At 43.2% G+C, this 23,486-nt stretch overlaps 1 protein-coding gene across 5 annotated transcripts in view; it reads left to right on the forward strand.

Annotated features, from left to right (window-relative positions):
* The window catches only part of LOC105902984 (SH3 and multiple ankyrin repeat domains protein 2), a 111,947-nt gene that overhangs the window by 34,360 nt on the left and 54,101 nt on the right, over positions 1-23,486 (forward strand). For all 5 annotated transcript variants that reach the window (XM_031569449.2, XM_031569450.2, XM_031569451.2 and 2 more), the window contains exons 8-11: positions 1,145-1,261; positions 4,920-4,997; positions 11,570-11,636; positions 19,611-19,899. In XM_031569449.2, coding sequence (XP_031425309.1) covers positions 1,145-1,261; positions 4,920-4,997; positions 11,570-11,636; positions 19,611-19,899 — 551 coding nt within the window. The remainder of the gene's footprint in view (positions 1-1,144; positions 1,262-4,919; positions 4,998-11,569; positions 11,637-19,610; positions 19,900-23,486) is intronic.

The raw sequence follows: 23,486 nt of genomic DNA on the forward strand, positions 1-23,486 counted from the left end.
TCACACTCACTCACACACACACACACACACACACACACACACACACACACACACACACACACACACACACACACACACACACACACACACACACACACACACACACACACACAAACACACACACACACACTCATACACACACACTCATACACACACACACACCAACAACAATCAACAAACACTAGAGCGCTGTAAAGAACATGAGCACGGTGGGGTGCAGGGAAAGGCAAGTCCCTTTACATGCATATGTAACCGTTGAGTTATTTCAAAGCCAGGAAGTGTGCTAAAATTGGCTCAAAATGAGCAGTGTGTTTCCTCCCTAACCTTAAGGTAACACATCACAGACTGACATCTCACTTTAATGTTTCAAATTCCAGAATCTGTGGCCTTTGGCTACCCACAGCTGTCAGATTCAGTTTTTTTCTTTTTTTTAAACTGAATGCATTTGTTTGTTGCATTTATCTATGAAAGACATTTATCAACTGAGGAGTACGTTTTTGACAGTGACAGTGACATTTACAGTAAAACATGTTCAGCCGTACTCTTGTAATGCCTACTGTCCTCTTGTGGTCACATCAGGATATAACAGTCTGTGCAGGGCAGAAAGTCTGGTACATGTACTATATTATACCATCCATACAGAAAAATCTCAGTTCAGTATACAGTATGTTGACTTGATATGTAAACAGCATTCACCTGCACTGAGACTGATTTAACTAATTGCATTTGTACAAGATGCCTGTGAATGTCACTCAATTTTATTAGGTGTTTTCATGCTAAGATTTATTTATTAGATCAAGAATGAGTCTGTAGAATTATGGTGTATATATAAATATACATATATACATAGTGTTAGACAGATTTGATTACTTGTTGTAGGTAAAAAGGGGGTTACGTCTTCAATTCCACGTAAGATTGATGTTGATGATGAAAGTGAGGAAATGCGCATGTGTAAATGTGGCGCACTGTAAATGTTATGACGCATTGCCTAATGATGCTACATAATACCACATTCTGATGGCATACAGTAACCCCATGCCCTTCTATTGTTTTACTCATGCCTTATGTGTGTGTGTGTGTGTGTGTGTGTGTGTGTGTGTGTGTGTGTATGTTTGCGTGGTGTGTGTGATGTCTAAATGTGAAGGCTTGTCGACACGGACATGTTCAACACCTGGAGCATCTGCTGTTTTATGGAGCGGACATGAGTGCACAGAATGCTTCAGGAAACACGGCCCTGCACATCTGTGCTCTCTACAACCAGGTGAGTGTGAACGGTGCATGTGACTGACTGTCACTTCGCTTGTGTGTGTGTGTGTGTCTGCGCATGTGCAAACGTGTGTGTAGTGGGGGGGCAGAGAGTGTTTGTGTATGTGAGTACATGTGTGTGTGTGTGTGTGTGTGTGTGTGTGTGTGTGTGTGTGTGTGTGTGCCCATGTATATCATGCGTATTGATGTTTTGAAACTTGACTCTGTTTAAAATGGCTCAATGCTAACAGCTGTGTTTATTACACTACTACATCAGCATTGTTCTATAATGATTTCAGTTCACTCTTGTGGGGAGGTATTTATTAAGCTGGCTGTTTGTTTTCGGAATGTCTCCTTTGCTAGTAGTTCATAGAGCTTGGCTTATGATTCTGGTCCTTTTCAAGGATGCAGAGTCGGAAATGACAAACGGAACAGCTTTTATTAATGCTGCCTACATTTGCTCACACTTTTTAAGATCAATTGAAAACATCATCTTAAAATACTACCTTCTCTTCCCCCACCACAAACTGCATCTCTCTCTCTTTCTCTCTTTGCTCATATTTTTCTTCTCTCTCTCTGTTTCTATAGCATCCTTTTCTTTCCATATCCATGTCTGCACTTCCCATTATAGCTGTAAAATATCCCCATGCTCTTGTCAGTGTGATATTAAAATACGTCCTTTAGATTGTCTATGTATTTGCACACTCTGCAGTCTATGTGGGTGTGTAGTCAGTGGGTGGCGGTGTTTTAATGAGCTTGTCAGATTAACTATGCTCTTGTGGCTCTCTTCCTCCCCTCCTCCCTGGTGCTCTTTAGTCTCTGTTGTGTGTGTGTGTGTGTGTGTGTGTGTGTGTGTGTGTGTTATTTGTTTGGGTTGTGTAGACCTATTTAATATCTTAAGGAGATACATCTGTAAGAAAAGTGTCACAGCAAGAGAAAAATAGACCACACAGCCAAATGCCGTCTCTGTCCTTACATGTTTTTGCTCCGCCTGTCGGAGTGTATGTGTTCTGAAAAGCTGTGGACTCAAACCTGTGGAGACGGAGACGGAGACGGAGACGGTACCCTGCCGGCAGCTGTGCTCTTGTAGCGGCCGCTGAAGCATGGCACACTGTGTCCAGCTGATTAAGCCCCATCTGTTAGCTCACCACCAGCCCGTCTTCCAGACACAAACGCAGCACAAGCAGCCAGAGCGCGCATGGCTGACGGGTGATAGTTGAAAGGTAACAGTGGGAGCCTGATGGGACCCAAACTGCAGTGTTTTGAAGGGTCCACACCGAAGGTCATTTAGATTCAGTTAGAGGCTCCCAGGACTGGTAATGCTGTTGTGGCAGCACAAGCCGTAGGAGGGTCTTAATAGCCTCTCCATTATCCCGCCTGCCGAGGCAGCGCCGGACACCAACCTCCATCAGGAAACAATTATCATGGAATGGTAAATCCCCTCAGCTGGTATTGATGTAGCAAATTGGCTGTCCAGTTGTTCTCCAACCAGGCCCATACCTGGCGTCCCCAGCCCCCACCTCCTCCCACTCGACCTCTCTCAGGGTAAACCGGTTCGTTATGGGATTTAGAGGCTCACGTCGTTTAAAAAAAAAATAAGCTAAATGAGCCTCTTGTTGTTTTATCAAATACTCGTTCATTTTTCAAGATGAATTGCGGTGGTAGTCCAAAACAGATGGCTCCAATTAACATGCAGTACACCAGGCTGTTAGATGAAGCCCACCAAATGCTGTTTTTATTACCATTCATATCTAAGTTTGAATGGCATGAGGCATTGGCATAAAGTGGTTTGGGTTTTGTGTCCAAAGTAGTCAACTCATGGGTCAGAGAGCATTATGTGAATTCCTTTAACATTACCTTTTTAATATGTTTTCAAATATCTCAGTTAGCAGTTCAGTTGTCACTGTTTTTGATGAGAATGGAAAAAAAAATTGTGTTTGCATTTGTCGGTGGTGTGTGCTGCGATGTGGAGCGCCATAAGTGTGACACTAGCTACATTTTCCCTCTCGGCTCAGGCGCTTTCTCTGCATCTCACGCCCTCACTTTTGTCTGGAATGGAGCAGCTGCCTCCCTCATCTACATAATGGCTCTCAGAAATGAAGGAGCATCAACGTTGAGAAGTCTGTGAGGCCACAGCGCATTACGTTTCTCCCTTTTAGCGCTTTTTGGCTAATTTGTCTTATTTCAGGTGTGGAGAACTTACCACTCAAAGCAGGGAGAAGCATTTAAAAAGTTTGATGCTCATTTACATTCTGAGAGTCAAAGGCGAAAGTGGTTCTGACAAAGTGACTTCCTTTTTTTCTTTTCCTTCTCAAGGAAAGTAATAACCCCCCCGCCCCCCCCCCCCCCCCCCCACCCCTTCAATGCTAGTTCCTTCCTCCTCCCTCACACTATTGTGTTGATGCTGCCATTTACAGTCAAAACCATTTCCACACTGTCCGTCTTGTGTGACTACGCTAATGCGGTGTGTAGTCTCTGTGAACGGGTCACTGATGGCCGTGGCCGTGGGCTGATGGAGGCCTTTTGTGCACTAACACGGTATTTAGTGATGTGTACGTTGAGCGCCCTCCTTGCTGGGCTCCAGTGGTCAGCCCACTCAAGCATGCTCTCAGCCCGTCCTCCCAGCTAGCCAACAGCTCTGACTGTGACACGTTAATTTCCCTATGGGATGGGTATAGGATTGGTTTTGGTTTTGGTTTGTATTTTTGTTTACCTGTATTACCATTACAGTTTGTTTGTGTGTGTTTGTGTGTTTGTGTGTGTGAGTGTTCAAACATTGTTTGACTCTAGTTCTAAATCTAAGATGTATTAGAGACTATTTAACTTTTACGCCATTTTTGGGAACAATTTATTAGTTGCGCAGCTTGGTCTGGTCAAGACGAGAGTGATTTCTGGTTAAGGAACTGTCTGTGTGTCTGTGGAGTGCTCACTCTGAGGGGCTGCAGTGCGGAGTTCCATTAGTGAACATTAGAGAATGTGCGTGAAAGTGCAACATTTTGCAGAAGTGTCACAGCTGTTTTGAGTGAGTGAGTGTGTGTGTGTGTGTGTGTGTGTGTGTGTGTGTGTGTGTGTGTGTGTGTGTGTAATGGGAGGATGGGTGTATGCTTGTATGCACACGCCAGTGTCAGTGTGTGTCTGCGTTAGCGGTGTATAATTGTGTACATGAGCGTGTACATGTGTGGTGAGCCAAGTTGTGGGCGAGCCGCGCTTACAGACCAATCTCTCCTCCTTTCTGTCGCTTCCCTTTTTCTTCTCTTTTCATCTTTTTCCACCGCCACCACCTCTGCTTCCTCAGCTGACACGCTGGGTCTTCTTCACCTCAGGGAATATCTGCATGCCAAGGTATCATGCACCTATCTGTCCTCCTCCCACCGGTAAAGAGTTTGGTGTTAATAGTGGGGTTTCCTTCTAGAGAGATGTTGGTCATAGTAGAGGAAGGAGTACTTGATTTTGGATGTTTTCTTCATTCCCTCGGTTCTTTCCCCTCCCGCTGTCCCTCCCACAGCATTTGGGAGTTGGAGTGTGGGTGAGTGAATAGGGAAAAAAGAATGGTGTGGAAAGAGAGAGAGAGAGGGTGACATCAGAGCTCTGTGTCTCTCATCTTTCCTTTCTCTCTCACTCTCTCTCTCTCTCTCTCTCTTTTTCTTAATTCATCTGTCTCTTTCTCTCTCCAGGACAACTGTGTGAGAGTGTTGCTTGTCCGTGGAGCCAACAAGGAGGTGAAAAACTTCAACAGCCAGAGTTCTTTTCAGGTACATGTGCATTTTCCTTTTACCAAGTGTGCTGGTAGTCTTTTAGCTCAGTTAGCCAGCGCTTACCATAGCGCTTATTCAAATAACAGAGAAAAGCCGATTCATAAGCCTATCTTTTTATAAGGATTAGACCTCTAACAGCTTTCACTGATAGCCAACCGCTAACTGTAATCTTTGAATTAATACCAACTGTTACTCACTAATGATTTTTAAGTAAGTAATTAGTCATCTGAGTGGCAACGAGAAAATGGCCAGCAGGCACCTTGAAGAGATGGGTCTTCTCAGGTCTTTCAATTAAACATATTCAGATTAAAATACTTAAAAATACTTTCATTTTGATTTGTATTGACTGATATTTTTTATTGTCTTGTTTTGATGATTATCAAATGTAGTTATTAACAGAATATTTGTTTGATAAACAACTTAAATAGCTTCTTTGAACCATATGTGTCTCTCTCCCCCATCCCAATATGTGGTTGGTCTTCAAATATTTGTGGCGGTTATTCGTTTTATCTGATTGTTTAGTTTTGACAGTAATAATTTAGCAGTTCTTTACAGCACTATCTCAACATTAGTAATATTGAGTTTTGTTCAGGAGCAATGTTCCTTTAGTGTAAAGGCCTGATTTAAATGAATTCACTGAGTTTGAGTTTGGAGGACTGCATTTGGGTTACAGTGTTGTTGTGCTATATTGGGAGTGTGCAAGAACCCACTTTCATAAAGTTGCTGCAGAGAAAGCACACAGAGGCAAATACTCACACAATACACACACACACTCTCTCTCTCACACACACATACAGACACACACACAAACGGACAGGGGTGCTAGTGTATATATACACACACTCACACACATACGCACACACACACACACGCGCGCGCACACACATTCGCACACACACACATGCATACACACGCACGCACGCACGCACACACACACGTGCGCGCGCATGCACAGGGGTGCTCATGTATACCCACACATACAGGAGCACACGCTCATCCTGCCGACATGAGCCCCCAGTCACTTTAGCGCCTTCTGAGCGACCACTCTGCCTCTCTTCAGAGCTACTCCAGAAGAATCGGTCTGAATTATATATTGAATCTACACGTTAGGGACTGAATGGAACATGGAGTATATGTGATTGAACAATCACTGACGATACAGTCAGGGACTCCAGTGATGCATATGAGTTTCAGTTGCATTTGTAATAACATTCTTTCCTCTAAAAGCATCACATGGCCCCAGATCATTTTACAGGCGTTATCTGATATTTTGTTGGAGATTGAACTCTTTTGAGGTTTGGTTACAGCACAATTCATTTTAAAATAAAATTATGCTCTAGTTTGAGAGTGCTAATGGTTGGCGCAGTGAGAGTGGATAGCACAGTGGGGAAAGGGGATTTGTCTTTTGCAGTTTAATTACTTGTATTACTTCTCTTTGGTTCATAGCTATGAGTTGCTCAGTTGTTTTCATTGTGCTTTACTGACCTCATCTTTTAGCGCTGTGTGTGCTACATGTGTGTCTCCAAGTCAATCAAAGGCTTGACACAGTCAGCATCAGCAACTCTGTTACTTCATTACGGTAATATACAGATTTCTGATATCTGCCCTATGTGGGAGTATTTATTTTTTCTTCAGACCTTGTTGCTGATTTGTATTAAAGATACAGTTTGATTGGGGCGTTTGTTTGAAAATAAGTCCAAAGCACAACTGAAGGTGAACTAGTAATCCCCATTTGTTATTGGTGTTGAACTGCCTCAGTGGCATTAGAGAGATATCTTCTATCAGTTTAGATGCATAGATCTTGGCCCACTTTGGCTTCCTTGTTTAGCAGCTTGCAGCTAAAAACATACATATTTAAATCAAGTATGTGTACTCTGATGGTCTATTTCTATTTTGTATTGTCATGGTCTCTTATTTCTATAAAAGGAGGACTGAAGATCTGCGCACCTGTCCTGTCTAGGAATGGTGGTTGGTCAGCTCTTTCCTGTGTCCCTCAGACACATACAGTAGTAGCCTACTCATCTTTGAGACTGTAATCAGATCTGTAATACAACGCTTCGCTGGTTTTGTCTGTCAGTGGTGGAGTGATTACGTAATTGGCGCACATTTGGGATACGGCAATGTTGATGTGCTGATGCATTTTCACATCATCTCCCTATTGCTTTGCCCAGAAGGCTAAATATAGGGCTCCTGCCTCACTGGCTCATCAATTAGAGCCCAGCTGAGTAACTCAAAATGTCCCCATACATAATCCACTTCATGCCTGTAAACCACGTGCAGGGATGTCAGAGATGCTCTGTGAATATCAGTTGGTCATAATTCAGACCCCCACACCTCTCACACCTTTTCCTCTCACAGTTCATGTTTGTTCTTTTCCCCACTCCCTTCCTGCTTTCTTTTTCCACTGTTCTCTCCTGTTTTATTAACACCCCAGGAATGACTCAAATGCGCTCTCTTTCTGGTGCTTAAATGAGTCGTTTGAGTCGAGTGTATAGTGAGAACCACTGAAATATGCACTCATGCTCGAAATAGCTGTCTCTGTTTGTTCGACTTAACCCTTCATAAGTTCGCTGCTATAAAGATGCCACAATGACTCAAATTTGACATCACTACAAAGGAAGCCCCACTTGCCTATGATATAAGACAGTAATCTCCCAGTGTGAAGCAGATAGTACTGAGGGAGTTTTGTACTGACTTTGAAGAAATCCCCTGTTGTAGCACTTGTTTCCTGCTCATCACAATTCTTTACTGCCCCTTTAAGAATTCTCCTCAGTCTTAATTAAGAATCTATATCTTCTCAAAGATGAATGTAGCTGCAGGCTTAGCCCGCCTTCCCTCCCACCATTATCCAAACTGGATCTCCATGACAACCCCAGCTCAGCCCAGCAGCTGTGCTGGCTTCAGTGGTGTAGGCAACAAGGGGTTAAGTTGTCATTTCTTGGCCCTGCACTTCAGAGATAGGCAGTTTAAACTTCATTCTGCTTCATTTGGTACGCCTCTCTTATAGAGTGCCAGTGATGGCTCTGTAATCACACACACAGTGACTAGCTCTCAGCATGAGCATCATTTTGGCTTGAAAAGTGCTGGGGACATAGATGGGATTTTACATAGACCTTTCACTGGCCTAATGCGTTCTTCTATAACGTCTCTGCTTCTGCTTTTGCTATTACAGTTAGCGTAGCCCAAATACATATGCAAAAATATTTCATAGGTTACTGGGATTTTTAAGTGCTTTAAACCTATAATGTTAAAATAGTCTAAAGACAAGTTGGATGTATCTCTGTCAATAGTGGCCAGCAGATAGAGCAATGAAAAAACCTCATTCCCTGAAAGTCACGCTAGTGAGACACCCAGGGATTGTAGCATCATTATTTGCATCCCCACCTTCAGTGTCTCAGGGTGCAGGCTCAAGGCCAGTGCGGGACTGTTGACTGTTGTTAACAAACTGCTCCAAATGTAGACATTTTTAAATACAAGATTGAGCTCTAAAACTTGTACTCTATTTTTGCTGCACTTTAATTCTGGAAGTAGACCTAGTCATTCCTGACAGAGAAGTGACATCTCTGGCTTATGGCAAAGCTCTATTGGCAGGCCTATTTTTAGGCTCTATTCTCTGGCTAAGCTTTTGGGCCTTTCTCTGAAAACGTCTCTATCGGGCTCTATTGGGGATTCTATTAAGGATTCTATTCAGGCTCTGTGGTTCTCTATGGTTTCTATATTCAGCGTTCCGGAAGAGTTAAACACTATGTTTTCATTCTATTTTAGTTTTTTTGAATTTTTGTTTTATTTTGTTTTTAGGTAATTCTGCTTTCTGTTCTATTTTATGTCCACGGATGATGGCCAAAAATTAAGTCTTGCGCACTTTACAGTGGAGACTCTAATATCACGATGTGAGCCACAGACTTATATGCACCTAGTAATACAATAATTCAACTGGTGCATATGTTCAACAAGCATAGCTTTAACTATCTTGCTATGCACACTTCACCAGTGACCGACCAAACACAACAAAGATAATAAAGCATCTTACTTTTATATATAGTCCACTGAAAGTTATCCACATAACCCTGAGTTAAGTTTGAGTTAACACTGAGTTAAAAACACTGTTATTTCATGAAGTATAATGTCTGCTATGCTAGACATTATGAACTAGTATATAGCTAGTTAGAGATTAGCCTGGCCAGAGTTGATGTCATTACACCAAATCTGACTTTTTTTTCGATATTTTTAGTGCAGCAACACTTTATTTTCATTGCGCTTGGCAAACCGAACCAAAACTGTAATGGTAGCAATTAAGCACTTTGAGAAGCTATTCATTTTAGTGAGATTCTCAGTTGTCAAAAGTGGTTGGGACGATTGGTGATTGCAAAAAGCGGTGGGGACATGTCCCCTGCGTCCCCACGGTAAATGGTTCACAAAGTGCTGCGGAATAATGCTGTAGCGTGCAAGAGGTTGCAGCACTTCCTGTGAGTTTCTCTGCTTTGGGCATGCTAGTACTGTGCTATTTTGTTGTTTATGCCGTTAGCAAGTTATGACTATCTTATGTGTCTAATGTTAGCGTGAATACCTTAGTTTAGCTCTGCCTATGTTTGTGTACCTGTCCACGGTCCGTGTATGTGCTATCCCCATGTATAAGACCTGCTCCTGTTGTCTTGCTCTGTGTGGTTCTTTGGCACCCTCACGGTTGTGCAGTGCAAGGGACACGAAAGTCGCATTAATAAATGGCACTCCTGCGATCGTGCCGTGTATGGGATAAGGGTGCTTGCCTTTACACCTGAGATCTCTCCATTCTTTTGGACTGGCTCACTAAAATAAATGGAATAGCAGCATTCTGGTGGAGAAATATCTGCCGAGAGGGAAATCTGCTGACATAACGTTGCTAAAATTATTAACAATTTTGTCACTATTTTACCTTCAATTCACTGAGGATCTTAGATCAATGTTGACCATAAGAGAGGCCCCACATTTAATAGTAAGATGTGTTTGTATATTCCAAAGATATTGCCAACTGACTCCCGCCTTGGGATGTTCAGTTGGTTTTGTTTGTTCACTTGATACCTATGCACAACTGTCTGTGGCTAGGCCACCACCATATGTTATTTATGAAGGCTTACATTTCACTTGAGCTGAGGCATGTGCACGCGTGCATGTGTGTGTGTGCACGTGAGTACATGTGTGCTCATTTATGTATGTGTGTACAGTTTGCCAGGAGAATAAAAGGGGTTGCATTGGAGAATATAGTATATATATATACTATGTGTAGGTGTGGTTAGAAAAAGAGAGAGACAGAGAAAGCTGCCTTTACCTGCACTCAACCTATATCTTGATGAGTGGGCAGAGCTCTCAGTCTGCCATCATGCTTCCAATTATATGTTACCAGGAGATACAGCCTCTTCCAGACCCAGTATCTGAATCTCCCGCTGGAGAGTTGCCTTTATGTTTGTGTGGCCCTGATTTAGGGCTGAACGATTAATTGCATTTGCGATTTAATCGCGATATGATAGAACGCGATTTTCTAACCGCAACGTTCGCGATTAAAAACGTGATCTAAAAAAAATAAAAAATAATAATAATATTATTTTTATTTTTATTTATAAGATGGTACATTTTGCACACAGTGTTTAAAAAGTGCATGCCTTGTGTTTATTCTTACAATGACTTTGTTTAAATTACTTAAATGCACAGTGGCAAAGCCACCGATTTGTTGTTTTTGATTCTGTAATGAGCAGTTAAATGAAAATTTGAATTGTGGGAAATAACATTTTACACTAAATGTATCTAATATTTTGTTGGTCATATTGAAATCATTCATTACGATTTGTTGGGAAAAAAATAAGGATAAAATAAAAAAATCGCATATTAAATCGCAATCGCAATTAGATTACTTCCCCAAATCGTTCAGCCCTACCCTGATTGTAATTCCTCTATTAGCACTCAGAAATACAGTTGTGCTGTAGCAATACCACAGCTCTGTTTGCCTCTCCAAAATGATAATGTCTGCCAGGATGGCATATCAGCATCTCTGTCTCCTCCCAGTGGAAAATTTGGTCTAAGCATGGCTGTGCTCCTGAAAGATTGAGCAGGACTTTTGCGTTTGGTTTGACTCCATTGTGAATCGAATTTACTGAAACCATACTGTGTTGTCTCTTCTTTACTAATGTGATACAGCAACAATGTCTTTACAGAGATGTAAGCATATTAGGTTGAGGGTAAGGAGAAGAAATGGTTAGAGTGGGAGGTGGGCTACAGAGCGATAGAGAGTAGAGGGAGGGACAGAGAGAGGGAGAGAGATACAAAGAGAGGGAGAGGTCAAGGATCAGCTGCATAGTTCAGTAGGTCCCAGATGAGTTGTGATTATACTGTAGGCTGCAGATGGTTAAATCCAAATCCATGCACACAACTGCAAGTCATACACTGATTATTAAAGATCACTACACTCACATCCACTCACGTGGTCCACAGTGGCACACTCTCCCTGTGTAAACTGCAACTGAAATCAGTTCTCTCTTGCTGTTTGTATCTCTGCCAAGCACACTCTCAGATCCTTTTTCCTCATTTTTTTTTTGCAGGTGGCCATAATTGCAGGGAACTTTGAGTTGGCTGAACTCATTAAGAACCACACAGAGACAGATATTGGTGAGTGGCAAAATGAAACCTCCTTATCACAAGTTGGTGCTTAGACAGCTGTGATGTCCTGGGATGTGGGGGTGGGGGGTCGTGTTTGCGGTCCAGGCTGACTGACTCGTAGTAAATGAGTGGACTAATCCAAGCCCGGAGATTAGTCAATGGAGGGGTGCTCCGGAGGGAGATGAAAACTGCTTCGATCATACGGTTCCACTCAAGATTTCCTAGAAATGCGATCAATCCAAGGATACATTTTCACAAGCACACAGGAGCAGTTTTTCCCTAAGGGGTGCAAAAGGATTTTTTTTCTTCTGTGTTGTTGTGTCCTGTCTATACATGCATGTGTGTGTATATGCGTCAATACACAGACAATATAAGATCTGAGTGGATTTGAATTTCACCTTTATCCCACCTTCTGTCTTGCCCCTTTCCTGCAAGATTAGTGCGCTTGTTCAGCGAAAATCAGGGATGCCTCTGATATTCGCTGACAGAAGGAACTAGAGATATAGGGGAAAAGAGTAAGGGGGGAAGATAGGGGAAATCCAGACTGTGATGACAAGAAGCACCCTTATCCCCACCCTAAAATCATGTTCCTTCAACTCATGGAAAGAAAGATGTTGCCAATCTTGAGGCCATTTTAATTTATGATGTCCCCAAACTGACTTTTCTTTTTTAATTAAACTATTTTGCAATGGAGGCAAAGGTTCAGCAGGCCGGATTAGTGGCCTACAGACAAATGAAATAAATAAATAAATAAATAAAACAGAGAGGATCTGGTAATCCGTGATTGTTTCCCAGAGCGCCCTCGCTCCACAGCTGTCCCACGGCTAAATGAAAAACGCACTGCCGGATTAGCCGTCATCTGCCTCCTGACAGCCCCTACCATGGACCCTAGTGCGGCCGCACCGGCACCACAGCCTCGCCCGGAGGCCGGGCTGTGAGAGCCCGCTGCCCCGCTCGCCCGTATGCCGGGGATTACCCTGCGCTCCCGTTCGCTCGTTCGCTCGCTGTGCCCGTGCTCTGCGCCTTACCTGCGCCCAACCTGTCTGTGATGGGGGTTTTGCCCCACAGGAATATCAGCCATGGGTTCTGCCTGCTGCAGAGAAAAAGGTGGGTCCTCCCCTCTTTCTTTGAGCCGACAAAACCCATACACTGGCGTACTGTTGGCTGTGATGTTCTTTGGGTTGTGTGTGTTTTTTTGTGTGCATGTCTATGTTTGTGTATGTGTATGTGCGTGTGTCCATGTGGGCTAAATCTCTGGTCAGAACATGCTCTGTCTGAGAGTAATTAGAATTAGTTGTAAGAGTATTATGGTGGGGTGTGAGAATCTTTGAGAATCTTTTTTTTTTTTTTAAAGCGCCACATGCATTTACACATGCGCTCTTCTTGACTTCATTTCCCATCATTCCACTCCCCTTACGAATTCCGGATATGAATGAAGGACGGGGAAGACTTATGTTAGATTTGAATACAACTGGATTTTGGATTTTGAAATACTGGAATTGGAAATGTTTTTCTTGGTAATGCCAGTTTATTTTTTGGGAAATTCCCAGTATTATCATTCCTACCGTGGCATGCACTCATACTGGTCCCGAACACAGAATTAGTATTACAGTATGGTTATTACTGGACTACTGTACATTGCAGAATACCAAGCTGCTCTTAAAACCCATATTTTCAAACTAGCTGTCTAACTTTAACTATCAACTCCATCTTAGTTTATACTGCCACATCGATTTGGACTCATTGCTGAACTATGCTGTGTTGCACATTGCTTGTTTCACTGTTGTTTGTACTGGTGTTTCACTGGGTGCTCTGTTGCTTACTCTATATTTATTACTGATTGAATGTCATGTAAGGTGACCTGTGCCACAAACGGCGCCATTTAATAAGATATTATTATTATTATTATTATTATTATTATTATTGTTGTTTTTACCTCAGACACAGCTGATGAGTTATGTTAGTACCAACAAGTTCCCAGTATTTCCTCAACCTTTTTGTGCCACACTTGGATAGTGAAAGTTGGATGGTATAAGCTGTTCCACATGAATTATAGTACAATATGAATTATAAAGCACATGAATTATTAATTTGAATGGGAACCGTTTGGGTTTTATCTGGAGGAAACTCACACTCCGCCTATAGACCAGCTCTGCTCACATGCTCTCCAAAGTGGCATCCAACACACAGGCAGGGGGTGACCTATATAGATAATAAGTACGTTGAGGAATCTATATTGTAGTGAGAATCCCATACTTCACAGATGGTGTAGCCAAACCCAACTTGGCATCATGTCATACAATGAATTCCTTTGCCCATCATTTGAAATGTATGAATGTATGTCCAGTGCCAGTGGATTTCATAATTAGGCAGTTGGCGGGGGGGGGGGGGGGGGGGGGGGGGCTGGGCAGTATGTTGTGATCAATTTCTGGTGCGAACACTGTCACTTTGGTCACTATGAGTCACTCTTTCACCAATCAGCCAACCAGTAACTGTGCCACGATCTCTCCCGGCGCACTGGGGTTGCCATGGCTTCCATGTGTTACACTGATAGAGGGATCTGTGATTGTTGGGGGGGGATTGCCAAACACATCCTGGCAGTGGCAGTGGCATTTCCCATCACACACATAGACACAGTCACATTGTACACTACAGGAAAAGTAGTACTACAGAGCAGAACATTTCACTCCTAACTAATCTGATTGGCTCATTGTGTGTGTATACATCAGAGGCTGTATGTAGCTGCAGTGTGCCCACTAGAATTGTGTGAATATACACATAGCTACACTGGAATAGTATACATGCAAGAGTGCACTGTGTGTCTTTACACTTGGTGGGCGTGGAATTCATTTGTCTGATGTTTTTCAATACCTCGGCTGATAGTGTGTAGCAAAGCAAGACCTTTTACAGTAGAAGTGGAAAAGGTGTAATGTGTCTACGCGCACAGATACACACATGCGCGCGCACACGCACACACACACACACACACACACACACACACACACACACACACACACACACACACCCACACACACACACACACACACACACACACACACAGGAACCAGACCACCACACCAGGAGCATTGCCCAGTTTTCTCCTCCCCTCTCTTTAAGTCTCTATAAAATGATTGGCAGTGATTTTACAGTAGAAGTGGAAAAGGTGTAATGTGTCTACGCGCACAGATACACACACGCGCGCGCGCGCACACACACACACACACACACACACACACACACACACACACACACACACACACACACACACACACACACACACACACACACACAGGAACCAGACCACCACACCAGGAGCATTGCCCAGTTTTCTCCTCCCCTCTCTTTAAGCCTCTATAAAATGATTGGCAGTATTGTGCATTTTAGCCATTATTTGCCACAAGTGTTAATCCATACCAGACTCCCCAACACCCAAAGCAAAGACACTGAACACTAAGCACAGTACAGAGCAAAGACTTGCCAAATGCACATAGAAGATCAATCAAATAGTAATTGCTTAATGTGACTCATAGTTTCATGATTGCACTAAGAAATCTGCAGCCATTATGTTTGTAGATACATAATGTCACACTGTTAGTTATTGGTCCTCATTATGTATTTGTGCCATCCCATCAATGTTATTGTTCCTGTATACTTTCCTCTATATACTAATTATGTAAGTATATACAGAGGGGGCACAAAAGGCTTGTTAATGAGAGGCACAGCACAGAAACCCCCTAGAGTTCTTCTTGCTCCCTGCACTCTTTCTACCAATTCGTTTATTTTTTGCTGCAGCAAGTGAATGTACTCTGTTCTTGCAGAAGCTGCCATGAAAAACCTGCAATTTGCTGAATGTAGTGAAGTATTAGCTCATGTATTGCTTGTCTCTGCTCAGTTTTCCAATATTCCTTTATTTGGACTAGGTTTTGAGGAAGAACACGCTGTCATCCTCTGATAGTTAAATATGTGGGGGAAATCCTTCCTCTGGCTTCAGCCCAATAGATTGCACACTTTAAGTGACACTTTCATGTTGTGTGTATTCATTAGTCTACTTTAATCTAATTAAAGTAATCTAATTACATCACTGTGGCTGACATCTACTCACATGTAGACTGTATGTAGTATCAGTTGTACATAGAAGCCACAAAAAGAACATAGATCTACCTCAAAAGTATCCACCAGAAGAATGTTTCCATTATCATACCGAATCCACCCGTTTATGTTCTCTGAGTGTTACCATATCTGGAACCCGTAGCGAGAATGAACAGGGGAGGGTGCTGAAGGAGGGAGCGCTCCGGGCTCATTCCCAGTCAGTGCAGTGCAGTGAGTTAGGGCAGGATCAGATGTGTTTTTATTCACTGTGGCGCAGATTTGGGTCCTGGCTGATGCACAGCTGCCATGCTACCAAAGACCATTACCATGCAGAATGTCTGTTCATGTTTGGTGTTTGTTACAGGACCATATGCCATGTGTCATATAACCTTGATGGTCATCATGCTGTGAAAAAAATGCATTGCAACCATTTGCACTTACTTTACTTACACGTCCTATGCTGTGTGGGATCTATCTTTGATATATAATTTGATAGATTATATATTGATTATATATTGAATACATATTTATTCAATTAAAAGTTTAAAGCCACTGGTTTGTGTCCTGCATGGTGTTATTGAAAGCACTGAGCAAACCATGAAATAGTTATTTTTTTTTTACAAATGAAGGTTTTCTTTTTTTACGAAAATTATACTTGCTTAAATACCCATTTAGGAATTTCATTGATGCCTCAACATAGGAGCTTGCACTGATGGGAAATACATCATCTCTAGAGTTGCTTAGCAACACTACGCATTTGTTTCTATACAGTTGTGTACCGTGTTTTTATCTGTTAGAAACAAATATTCTCACGTGTTCGTACGATTATTTTTACATACATCATTTAATTATCGTGTGCATTTCATTTGAGAATGGAGATGACGAAGATACTAAAAATGTACATTTAAAAGTGGTAGATTAAAATAAAACCTCGGTTAACAGATGTGCTGAAGAAGACGTTCCTTGGTATACTTTGTGTGTGTGTGTGTGTCAGAGTGAAGGGGGTGGAGGGAGAGAGAGAGGAGGCGAAAATCCCGTGCATGACTTTAGTGCTGAAGACGGAATCATGCTTGCGCTAGCTGTCTCCACGGCGTCGGTCACCGCTCTCTCGCATAGCCTGTCAAGCGTCCTCTCTTCCTCACCGTCCTGGACAGGGCGCCTTTCTCGTTACCCGGTTCATAGGACTGAAACTTTGGAAGCATTGCACTCTACTCTTTTACACACCGTCGGTGTAGTTTTTCCTAAACGACCCTGGAATTATGGAATGTCTTAAGATTCGGTGAAAAGGAATTTGCTAAAAATGAAATCGTTTCTTAACGCCTTAAAGAAGGAAGGTAAGACCAGACGAGCTCCGTAATTTCTGTAATAATTACGGAACAGTTTGCTTAAATGTGTTCTCTTGATTTCCGCTACGTGTCTCGAACGAAAAGTTGTTTTTGAGTTATAAGTGATCTACTTTCATTCATTTTACCATCTGGTAAAGATGTCCACATCTCCAGATGTCACAGATTGTTCCTATTGCGTAGAGCTAATGGAGACGTCATGAACACGAAATGTGTTGAAAGGTGATTGAAGAAAAAGTAAGGAAAAGCGATGTCTTAAGTAGTGTCTTTTATAGGATAGATTTGTTGAGCCAAGATGTCTTCTACAGTGGTATGTAGTTAGCAGTTGAGTAATAATCTCGTGTAAGCTCTCTGAGAGTGTGCATTAAGAATACATCTGCATTAGGGATCATAGCGTATCAGCAAAATACTTTTGTAAAAGAAGTCAGTGTATCAGGCTTTCAACACACACAATGGATTCATGCATTAGCCCCTCCACATTATGATTGTCAGATTGTCATCATGTTTGTTCTTATCAGGGGACAATGTGGCACGGGTCAATGTATAATGCATGCTGTTCTTTAAGAGTATTGAAGACAATACACAAGTCTTGCAACTAGCAACCTTATCAGAGAGATTGTAGATTGGTACATAGGTGCATTATTCTCTGATGATTAGACTACGACTATTGGGTCACTGACAAGAATGGGTGTCTGATATTTTAGTTATTCTCTAATCTAATGCAAGTACCTTGATCATTTCTCATTACTAAGTGTTGTACAGAGCACAGCAGGAATAGCCAAGCTGATCGTTGAAGGCCACAGGCTTTTTGTTCATTTTTAAAGCAACACATGATTTGACTTATCAGTTCTCCCTCTCAGTTCGGTATGTGGGCCTGTTAATGAAATCAGGTGGTGTCCTTTACGGTTGGCACAAATACCTGTAGGACACACATCTCCTCTGGGGATGGAGTGAAGCAGCAACAGTGGTATCAAACATGTTTCCTCTCTCTCTATATACACACACACACACACACAGACACACACACACACACACACACACACACACACACACACACACACACACACACACACACACACACACACACACACACACACCAGTCAGTAATGGCCAAGATTGCTGGCAGCACCTTTCCATGGTTCCTCATTAGCTATTAGCACCTCTTCTCATATATCTGCTTCAAAAGTTGAGAGATTTCAGAAAAGGTGATGATTCATACTGAAGTTCCAGGGGGTGAGACCGACGCTGCTGACACAGTCAGCTTTATTCACCAGTCCACATTAAATACCTCATACCCATCGTTTCTGTCAGGGGGAATGGTGCAATACATTGGCCTCCGACGTGGTAAAGGTTTTCCCTTCTCAACTGGTCACTGTATCACTCCTGTGCTGATGAAACCCTCTGGTTGATCACCTTTGTCATATGTCCTGAAGTACTGTAATTACATATCTATCTATACTGTCCTGGCACCTCAGACAGAATTATCTCATATCCAAACTTAATTCAGAAGGCTCCATGGGGAAATAAGTGTGGGGGCATGATTTCCTGCTTGATCGCATAATCAACCAGAGGGTTGGTGAACTCCAGTGGGTCCATTAGGGCTCAATCACAGTGATGCTCGGAGAACTCTGCGGGCCTGGGTGTAATAATGATTGCAATCAAAAGGGTGATAATAACGGTAATGTCTTAAGCCTTAGAGAATCTCCCAGAAATGTCCAGTCACTTGTAATGAAACAGGAACCACACCACCCCCCCCCCCCCCCCCCCCCCCCCCCCCCCCCCTTGGTGTTAAACACGTCCTATTTTATGTCCGTCTGTCTCTGTGTGTGTTCTTTCCCTTAAGAAGTACAATGATAGACCTTGATTTGTCACGTTTTGAAGTCCATTGGCCAACTTAATTGGTCACCCTGTGATATGTGATGTGTGATAGGAACAACAGAGAGCAACATAAGGTTGTCATAGATACGATTGGACACAGTACTTTTTGACATGAGGTTCACTTAAGGTAATTGACGTGTTGTGCCTGACTTGACCTTTTGCATGATTGCCATCACGTTCTCTTTTTTCATATAGTGACAATAGCATTATTGAAGGCGTTCCTAGTTGACAGGCAGCAGCCTTTATTTGGCACATTTAACTGTAATTTATTCTACTCTAGAATCACTGTCCCTCCAAGGGCAGCTCCTATCAGCATTTCACCTGTCTCATAGTAGCATGTCCTTTCTTTGACTTACCAAGAAGTAAAATGCTTCATTCCTGAACAGACAGAAACACAGTGGCATGAGCTATTTATATCTGCCACCTTCCATGAAACACAAGTGCTGCGATGGTGAGAATTGGAGACTGAATCAATTCTACTCATGCCATCTTTATCATGTGTGAATGTTACGCTGGATAGAATCAGGGCAAAGGTCATGTGCAGCCACGTGATTTTTTTTTCCTGTCTTTTCCATCACTGCCTGCCACATCATTGCTTTTATAGTTCTGATCTCCATCTCTCTCTCTCTCCCCCTCTCTCCCCTCCGTCCTTCTTTCTCTCATTCTCTCCCAGTGCCTTTTCGCGAGGCGCCTGCCTACAGCAAGCGGCGGCGGGCTCCCCAGAGCTCGCTGTCCGCTCCGCGGGTCCTACTGCGCTCCAACAGTGACAACAACCTGAACACCAGTGCCGTGGGGCCGGACTCCCATCCGCAGCGCAGCCTCTCACCGCAGCTGCTCCAGCAGATGCAGAGGAACCCCAATGGCACGGTGAGGACCATGGGCCGGGGGAGCCGCGCCGCCCCCCGCAGCCGATCCCCCTCGCTCAGCCGGCTGGGAGAGGAGCAGCGCCGGCAGCAGCAGCGGTGAGATGCCAGATATAAAAAAAAACACAAAACACCAACACAAACCTGGATGTGATAGCATCATGGTTTCTTTCAAACCTTGTAATCTTCAAGTGTACCAACTGGAAGACCGGTTGTTTTTGAGCCTCAGTCAAAGACTAGCATCACATTCTCATGATTATAGTGATTCTGGTGGCACATCTACTTACACACACACACACACAAACACAGAGACACACACAAACACATACAGAGGATGACCTTTCAGCATAGAGATTGCTTCAAAGCCGGTGACAAATGACCATTCCCTCGAAAATAGGAGTGCCTTGGTTGGAGTTGTGTTTAAGACCCTCTACTTTAGGCTCTACTTGGTTAAAAAAGATTGTTGACAGAACAGCCTTCCCACCTAAACACAGGTTTTAGAACAAAGCCCTAAAGCTCTGTGCACCACAGCACAAGAGCAGGCCCGGAAATACTGCCACTGTAATCCGGATGGCATTCATCAGAGAAAAATGAAGATGTCGCTAACAGTCCACACTGTGCTGTGACTGACTGTGAAGCCACGTCTGTGTGTGACTCATACCGCGTGTGTGTGTGTCTGTATGTGCATATGTGTATGTCTGTGTGTGTGTGTGTGTGTGTGTGTATGTATGTGTGTATGTATGTGTGTATGTCAGTTTGTGTGTGTGTGTGTGTGTGTGTGTGTGTGTGTGTGTGTGTATATGTGCATGTGTGTTGTGCTTGCGCACTGGAGAATCTCGTCAGCTCCCTTGGGGAATGGGAGGGGGGCAAGGAGAATAGATTCAGTAACTGGGCCATGACGAACAGAGGAAAAGAATGAATGAATTGGGAAGCGAGCGGTTTTGAGCTGCATCCCAGATCTCCACAAGCCAAGCAGACCCTTCCCATCCCCCTGTCCCTCCTTCCTTCCTTCCCTCAAAACACGCCACACGCCAGTCAGGCTAACCACCCCTCCGCACTCTTCCTCGAGACCATGAAGCCTGTCAGATTTTCGCCTCTCCCCTGCTACACACATGCGAGGCGTTGGACGGAGCTGAGAGCCTCAGCTGCCCTGAACCAAGCCAGCATCTCTCTCAGAATGGAGTTGGAATATATTAATGTCTCTGAATCCAGTGTCAAAGTGGGACTATCATCCTAGTTACCAGACTAGTTGCTAGGGTTGCTATTGTATTTTCGTATACATGTAAACAGACTACTATATACTGATTGAATATTTATATCAGTATTAAAGTAGTGTGTGTGTGTGTGTGTGTGTGTGTGTGTGTGTGTGTGTGTGTGTGTGTGTGTGTGTGTGTGTGTGTGTGTGTGTGTGTGTCTCTGTGTGTGTGTGTGTCTGTGTGTGTGTGTGTGTGTGTGTGTGTGTGTGTGTGTGTGTGCATTTCTGTGCATTTCTGTGCAACTCAGATATTTCAGCCCATTTCTTACTTAACTCATTCTGAAAGAAACGGTACTCTTCCTGGCTTGACAAAGGCAAGGACACTGCCATTTAATATGGCTCTGCCAACTGTAATCTTTACCAGCCAGTGCATGCACCATACATGCCCATGTAATTTGCTTGGTATTGCATGCATTGTTTCTGTTGTGTGTGCATGTTTTGTGCCCATGCAGAGACAACTGCTTCTTTTTTCATCCAATTCTTACCCTTCAAGGCTTATCTGGTATGTCACTGTGCACAGTACTCTAGGGCGACACAGCTGTTTGAATTTTTTTTTCTTGCTGTGGTTTTCCTGTGTATTTCTCATTCTTAAGGATTAGTGTGTGTATGTGTGTGTGTGTGTGTGTGTGTGTGTGTGTGTGGATTGAGCCAGCGATACTGAGGCTTTACTTACTGGTGATGTAATGCAGACTCCAAGGTGATTAAGACACTTGCTCTCTCAACCTTTATACAGATTAAAATCACACATATGGTGCCATTTTTTACTGAGTCTACCATGCCTTTATGTCCATTCAGCAACGTATGGCCGTTCTACCAGAGAGAAGAGAGATAAAGATGATTCACACATTCCATGTGCTGTCCAAATAAAAATAAACCAAGCCACAATACGCCAGTTCATTTTAGGCATGCAAATGTGAGGGGTCTCCCATCTTGCATCCCAGGGGCTGAGAATGCATGCCTGGGATGTGGTGTCTTCTGTCTGCATCTCGTAGTGAAACTTGTCACTTGTTGTTGGATGCGGTTGGAGCAGTGTCCTCTTATGCTTTCACCCCAATAGCACTGTGTGTGTGTGTGTGTGTGTGTGTGTGTGTGTGTGTGTTTGTGTGTGTGTGTGAGTGCAAGTGTGCTCAGGTGTTTGGCCACATCTCAGCGCACACTTCCATTACCCTGGTCATGAAAAGAGGTCCATCTTGTTACCCTCTGAGGTCTCTCTCTACCTCTTTCCTTTCCTTCTGTTTATCACTCCTCGGCTAACCCCCTTCCTCATCCCCAGCCTTCTTTCCTAAACTCCCCTCACTCAACACCCCTCCTCCTCCCAACATCTATCCATCCCTGCTGCGGCGCTTGGAGGTTTGCCATTTGGCTGGCCGCTGAGTGACTGTGTGTGTGTGGAACATCAAAGGCAGAGGCCAAGGGCTAAGGACAGCTGCCCATCATCTCCAAATGTCAGCGGCACTGATCTGGAGGATGACTCAGTTATCACCAGAATCTGTGACATCACTTCTTGGCATACTGTCTTGCATTTATGGGAAGCCTTTTTCTTCTTGTTGTCAGGTCTCATATATGCTGTAAGACTGGTGTGTATGTGTAGTTTTCACTAGAAGGACTGCCCATGTTTTTCAGGATTGTAATGGCTTCACATGTTCTTGCGCTTTACAATGCATATCTTGCACTGATTAAGTATGTAGATGCATGTGCACTATAAATAGACTTGCTATTCAAATACCTTGCCTCAGATCAAGGCCTGTTTCTCCTTGTTATCAGACATACTGTATTACCTTCATGTGATGTTGCATGGAAAAATAAATGCTCAGATGCAAGTAGGGCAGGGGATGATTTGCCTGATGATTCTGAGACACAATCTTATGTTTTTCTTCATCGCACAAAGCCCACCACTCTGTTGCACTTGTAAGAATACACATGACAAGAATGTGGACTTGCATCACCACAGAATAGAACGGATATAAAATATAACTACCAATATAATACATTTGTTACAGTATTTGTATGTTACTCTCTGGTGAGGTACTATCACTGCCTCGCTAATTTGATTCTGCAATGATTTTTTCCTTCGCATAACTTGGAAAATGTACTTGGGTTGCACGTTTCTTCTTCATGCCCTTATTTGACTCCAATCCATTGCGGCTGAATTGTCATCTAGACATTTAAAGGTTATGAAGATTAAGTACCCATACACAGGTTAACTTGCTTAGAAAACCTTTTATGTGCATTCTAAATAGATTGATAGCCACCCCACCCTAATCACTCATTAATATTCCAAATGATCACAAGCGAAAGAACCAGTGTGCTTTCATTTAAAGCATCAAGCAGAAGGCCTGTCGCTATGTCGAGACGGGACACTGCCTGCTGTTCATAATGATGAGGGGAAAGACCTGTGGGGAGAAATCTGAAGAGACTAAAGCTCAGAGAC

Source organism: Clupea harengus, chromosome 6, assembly GCF_900700415.2.
Source record: "Clupea harengus chromosome 6, Ch_v2.0.2, whole genome shotgun sequence".
Classification (NCBI taxonomy): Eukaryota; Metazoa; Chordata; class Actinopteri; order Clupeiformes; family Clupeidae; genus Clupea; species Clupea harengus.